The sequence below is a fragment of the Ruditapes philippinarum genome, unplaced genomic scaffold, assembly GCF_026571515.1.
Source record: "Ruditapes philippinarum isolate M1 unplaced genomic scaffold, ASM2657151v2 ctg5144_1_1_1_1, whole genome shotgun sequence".
NCBI lineage: Eukaryota > Metazoa > Mollusca > Bivalvia > Venerida > Veneridae > Ruditapes > Ruditapes philippinarum.
The window spans coordinates 140,856-147,625 of record NW_026854019.1 but is presented as its reverse complement, the minus strand read 5'-3'; the positions used below and the strand labels follow the sequence as shown (position 1 = coordinate 147,625).

General features: G+C 32.2%; 1 protein-coding gene across 1 annotated transcript; it reads left to right on the top strand.

Moving 5' to 3' along the window:
• Positions 1–4,819: 4,819 nt before the first annotated feature.
• On the top strand, positions 4,820–6,442 carry LOC132738690 (cytochrome P450 1A1-like). The gene has a single exon (XM_060726278.1). It carries the CDS (start codon positions 4,862–4,864, stop codon positions 6,428–6,430), a length of 1,569 nt encoding a protein of 522 aa, XP_060582261.1. The 5' UTR covers positions 4,820–4,861; the 3' UTR covers positions 6,431–6,442.
• The last annotated feature ends 328 nt before the right edge of the window (positions 6,443–6,770 follow it).

Here is a 6,770-nt window from a genome sequence, read left to right as displayed (position 1 = left end):
ATAACAAAGGTGAATTGTTTGCAATTTCCAACTTCTCAAAGTGGTCACAGCTGCGCCTACAGATTTATGATATGTCAGATGATTACAACATTTAAGTAGCAATGAAAGTGAAATTATTTGTCATAAAAGTAGCAAAAATAACACAAAGTGATATTTTGACTTCCTATTTTGACTACTAACACACATTGTCGATTACATAAGGTATATATTTCGTACATACTACACTTTCTAGATAATAATACTATGGGTAACCGACGACATGTCAATAATGTACGGATTGCAAAAAAAGCAAAATGATCAAAATATCGACAATAAGTAGCGGGGTTGGTAACTTTTGCTGGACACAAACAATAGAAAGCTTTTTTAAAATTTAAAACGCTAGTATTTTAAACTCTTATGGTCTTTATTTAATCGAAAGCAGGGGAGATGAATATATATCATTCAAACTATTTTGTAAAGGCACAGCTTGAATATTAAACAGAGATAACACAATTATAACGACATAAATATATAATCAAAATCGAGACGAACTGATATAAAAAGAAAGAGTTATGTGAAATAACACCGCCATGATGATAATGACTTATTAACACTTCTCATGCATTTAAACCAGATAAAAATAAATCAAATTGTCCTAGGTAGCTTAGCAATATTGTTGCACATTAATGATTCAGCAATTCATGCCATTCATGATTGACCTTAAATTATATAAACTAGAACGTGTGTATTTCTTAAAAGTAGCTGGAAAATTTACCTGTTTATTTTTCGGTCCAGACGTCTGGATTTATATAACGGTAATGTCGTGCTACTTAAACAGTATCCGACTGTACATCGCTCTCATTATAATTTATCAATGTTGTATGTATCCGCAAGTAAGAATATAATAAAAATTCTGCATTTTTATGTTTATATTTGGTTGAAGCTAGAAATATTTGCGAATTTGTTATAACTGACATATTCGCGGCTATAAAGATTCGCGGAATCATGCCTGCCGCGAAAAGCGGTAACTTAAAACGCGCGAAATCTTTTCTAGGAATACAGTAATGATATCATTATTCACATTTATGCTAGATTATGACCGAGTTGTACTGACTATATTCACATATAATTTTATCATTACAAAGCTACACTTTCAGCGTATCTCTTTCAATAAACGTACAAATACCTCAAAGCTGTGTGTGTTTGACCATTTCCACGCTAACGCAATAATACAACCAGCAAAAAGGATATTGTGATGTTTGGGTTTGATTTTGATAATAGTGTTTTGAACAATAAGAGATATACTTAGACCTATTTTCAGCTCGTGCAATATGGTCTCTCGTCCAGATATGTATAATTATTCTCGTGTTGTACTGTTCAACACTAAATAACCTATAATTATTTGTAATACCTGACTTTGTTTCTTTGGACGTGTCCTTTTCCTGTCTACTTGTGGTAAAGAAACATAGAAGAATGGACAAAAGAATTATAATGAACACGGAAAAAGACCCAACAGTTGCAATCTCTGGTAAAGACAACCCCTCATCTGAAGTCGTCGGCTCTGGTTTATAGCTATCTGTTACCTCAACATTTGGTATCTCCGTCACTAGAATGATAAACAATTCATTATACCTGTTAAAAGCTATTAAGTCTTTACCTGAGATATATATAGGCAATTTTGGTGTCTAAAGTACATCATATTAAGTCCATTGTATATAAATCAACATCAGTAAAGCTAGTATGTACAATAATGTATTACTGAGAAGCATAAACATGCCCGTCCAGCCCTAATTATATTTGTTATGTGTGAGCGAACCCCCGAAGCTTAATCTTATTTAATTCATAATCTTTCTCTATCGTTGTAAATTAAGCGTAACCATGGATGCGAACTATGAAAAAGTACGTGGATGGAGCATTCTAAAAAGTCTTAAAAATTAATATTTATAAAAACCTGACAGCTCCTCAGTTACCTCATTGCAAAATCATATTACAGAAACAGCGTGCTGATAAGCCCACCTTCAGTTGTATTTGTCAAATAACAGTGTTCTTCATCTTCACCATACATACATTGTTGTAGCCCATCACACTTTAACTTTAGAGGAATACAATTTCCAAGAGAACATTGAAATTCTGATTCCGCATTACATGCTTAAAACAAAAATGACAAAGTGATTACAAATATATCTGCGGTGTGTAGACGTTATAGTACAATTAGAGATCTGTAAGACCAATTAAGTAATTGCTCGAGCGTAAATTTTACGAATAGGCGTATCCAGTCTTCATTTGACATTCTTCATGTGGAAATGGTAAAAGGCATTTGAAATGCCGATTTGGCAATAAATGAAATAAAATAAAATGTTTATGTGCCTCAAAACAAACAATTCACAGTACTCATATGTCAAATTGTACTAGAAATATTTTAATATTCAAGAATTAGCAGTAATGCAACGTTAAAATGAAATAGAGAAATTTACACTCACGGCACTTTTGTTGCCATGGTATACACTTGACTTTGTTACAAAGTTTATAAAGATGTGGATGAGTGTAACAGAGTTCTATCAATGCCTCCGCCATTTTACAATTTCAAATCATCTGAAAAACAATCAAATCATTATAAAAATTAATGCTTAACAAATTTCCTGTGGTAAAACAGTCTAAAATGGACAATGTTCAACTAACACTGGCAAGCTATGTGACAGAACGAGTTCAATTATAATAATCATTTAACTGATTAATGCAAGGAAAAAATGAAAGAGAAAGAATGAATATATGATAAACATGTTTATTAATCTATTTTAGCAACTCCACTGCACTGAAGATCACATGACTAAAACAATACGGTTGAATTTCGTACATAGCATTTACTGCTCTTAAAAAGAAGAGTTTTGCAAATGGCAATAAATAAATTTTCAAAGTATATGAACATAATCAAAATTCGTTTTATTTTACTTTCTTTACCTGATTTGAGTTAAATGTGTTCAACGTTTTTCAATTTCAGTCATTTTTCACAATTAAAACAATTATTCTGGAATAAGAGAGTGACCGGATGATCTGGAACATTGTATACAAGTTATTGATCCAGATCAACATGAAATGGTACATTTAATCAGGAAAAAAAATCAAATCTCGCCATGTCAAAAAAATACATATGGGGTCCCTTTCAATATTATTTAATGGTATTCTTTACAACAAATAGTTTTGAGTGTAAATCCAACTAAAAATATATAACCAGAAATTAAAAATAAGATTATTTTTTATTCCGGAAATATTAAAGTGTTCATATACATTTATAGACGGTTCTTCTACGTTTGATCCAATCATACAATCTTTAGTATATTAAATACAGCCTTATAAAATTAAACCAATGCGCTTTCAGTTATTGCACCAAGTGATAATATTATGAGGATTTTAACATTGTTGGGTACAATACTGAATAATATTTGACGAGTAAAGTTCTGTTAAAATGTCAAAAATGGATTTGTGAAATAAAGATATCATTATACTTTGTTGGGAACAATAATAATTCAGTTGGAATCGGCTAACTCCTTGTGCAATATAGGTTTGACAGCTGTGTATTCAGTATTGTACTGAACAATGTATAATTACTTTAAATATTATCAACTATCAGAGTAATATGTTTTACAAGTAAAGCATTACCTATATATATCAACAATCCAAATATAATTATGGTTTTCACCAATATAAATGTCTGAATGTAAAGAAATACAAAGTTTTCCTCTCTCTTTTATACAATTTGTCAAATTTGATTAATGCGTTTCGACCAAAGAATGAAGTTAACTGCTTCCGTTATAGCATCTATGCAATAGATAAATCAGTTTATAATGCAAAGTTCATATAATTATATGCAGTGAATCAATCTCTGATCAAATGTTCATTTATTAAACTAAAATATTTTATGAAGTAGAATTATAATAGCACAAATTTGTTTCAATATTTAAGTTAAAGATACAGAGGGAATGACACCACGCTGTGAAGTTTGATAATGTCAATTTATACCAAGTATTTACACTAAACCTCTGCACGTAAATTCTATAACGTGAAATACCATTACATTTCATGCATTGAATCACTGTAATGTTAAATATATCCTACATTAAGCAGTTGAGTGGCCATGTGTAAAACCTCTAAATGTCGTAAAAAAGGACCGACCAACAAGAAAAAAAAACAAAAACAACAAACAAACAAAAAGCAAACCAAAGCAAAAAGAAAATGAAAAGAAACGGTAAAACATTAGGGAAAAAGAAAACGAAATAGACTCACGTTTCTTATTAGAATAAATAATTGCGTATTTTAATGTAAATGCAGATATTTTCTTTTCTCAATTGCAATGATGTTAAAAACTCTGTAAAAATTGTATCTGATTTGTATGCATGTATTTCATTGTAAAGTAGCATGTCATCAAAGTGAAAGGCGAAAACACAAAAAAGACAAAGTGCTGACTGTCGTATTTAAGTGTTTTCGCCTTGCGCCCTGCAGATCGAAAGTAGAATAAATTGGTGACTTTGTGGTATAGTTTTTATCGTGCGTCCCACGTAGTAAAAGTACGATAAAATGTCTACATTGTCATATTCCGTATTTTAGTTTGGCGGAGCGAAAATACGCATGGCATAAATCCGGCATGAAGAGGTCACATAAAATAATATTAAAACAAAAAGTTTTTCCCATTTATTTAGAATATAGTATTAACAATCTGACATGGATTTTGGATATTGATTTACTTATTTCTCAAACTGTTTAAGTGTTTGAGTTAAATATGTAAAACCGGTTTATGATAAACACGACTACATACTGTACAAACGGTATTTACCTTTGAGGCCATATTTAAACAAGCAGATATTTATATCAATGTATAGCTATAGGCATGAGTTCATTATCTAGGTTGTCAATATTGTTCACATTTACATCGTTTATTATACTTCATATAAAAATGGATATATCAATTTCTGTAAGTGGTATATTACTGGCTTTCATTACACTGTGTTTGGCTTCATGGTGGGCAAAGTGGTTTAGTAAAAAACGATATCCCCCTGGACCTTGGGGATTTCCTATATTTGGACACCTGCCTTTGTTAAGTAACAAACCGGAGCTAAAATATTCAAAATGGCGACAGAAATACGGAGATATTTTCAGCATCCGTTTTGGTAGTTGGAATACAATTATTGTCAATGGATACGAAGCCATTAAAGATGCAGCGGAGCGAAAGGATGATGTCTTTTCTGGAAGACCTGAATTTGCTACAGAAATTGCTATTAGGGAATCATTCGATGGTCTTGAAAGTATAACGTTTTGTAACTTTACCCCAAAGTATCTACAGCTTAGAAAACGAACAACTATGGCTATGAGAAAATACGTGAACAAGTGTGATTATTCTCCAAATGATTTGTTCCGGGAAGAAGCCGAAAAATTGACGGAAAAACTGTTAAGATATCCACCTGATGAACCCGTATCCATCGATTTAGATATTCAGTTGGCTGTTATAAGTGCATTATACCAGATGCTATTTGGCAGAGGGAAAGAAGACGAAATAAAACCACATTTAAACTTAATAATTGAATCAACTGAGACCTTTAACAAATTTGTCTCTTCTGGTAATTTAGTAGACGTTATCCCATGGTTAAGGTATATCATGAAAATGGAGGTGGATAAATTCAAAGCAGCGATAACCGCAACAGACTCGATAACAAAATCTAAGATATCGGAACACAGAACTTCATTTCAAACTGGACAAACGCGGGATATTTTAGATGCTTTATGTGATCTGTCAAACGACTTGCCAGAAAATGGTACCGGTGATACCCTATCAGCCACGCTTTTACAATTTCAAATTTTATCATTGCAAGGTGCTGGATTCGATACGACAAGTCGCACAATCATGTTTATCATCTTATATTTGATTACTTTTCCAGATGTCCAAGAGCGTGCTCAGAAAGAGATAGATCAAGAATTGGGCAGCAGTAGAAATATCTCGGGCAATGACCAAGCTAAGCTTCCATACGTAATGGCTACAGTCCTCGAAGTATTGAGAAAAACTGCAATAGTTCCTTTCGCTATCCCTCATCTTACCCTCCATGACACAAAATTGCGAGGATATGACATCGACAAAGATACTGTTGTCTTTTTTAACCTGCATTCAGTAGCACACGAAGAATCATATTGGGGAGATCCGGAAAACTTTAGGCCCGAAAGGCTTCTTGATGATTCTGGAAATCTTGACAGGGTAAAGTGCTCTCATATAATGGCATTTGGTGCGGGGAGACGACAATGCCCTGGCGAAACTATTGCAAAAATGAAAATATTTATTGTTATTGCAACATTGTTACAGCGTTGTTCGTTCCAGAAAGCTGGTGGGTCTGACCTTAACCTTGATCCTACTAGGGGACTTGTTCTCTCACCAAAACCATTTAAAGTTATTGTAAAAAGAAGATTGTAAGCATCGTCTGAAATAACGAAATTTATACACCTGATACACCAGAGAGTAGGACCATAAAATGACAATCTAAAATATTTCTCTTATTCTGTTAGTTCTCCAAAAAACATCTAGTGTTCAATTTATATTATTTTATTTCGCATATTACAAATTTAAATAGATTTTTCCTAAAGATTTAAATTGTTAAGCTCATATTATACCCAAAGTGCAAATATATACATTTGACCTATCTATCCAAATTAATTTTTAACCAAATGTAAAAAGATACCATGATGTCTGCTGCAAAACATATCATTCTAATTTGCATTAAAAATATGTTTGTTTATTTCCTTAGCAAAGGGAT

Coding starts and splice junctions, on each gene's coding strand:
- LOC132738690 (XM_060726278.1), top strand. CDS start 4,862: ATGAGTTCATTATCTAGGTTGTCAATATTGTTCACATTTACATCGTTT.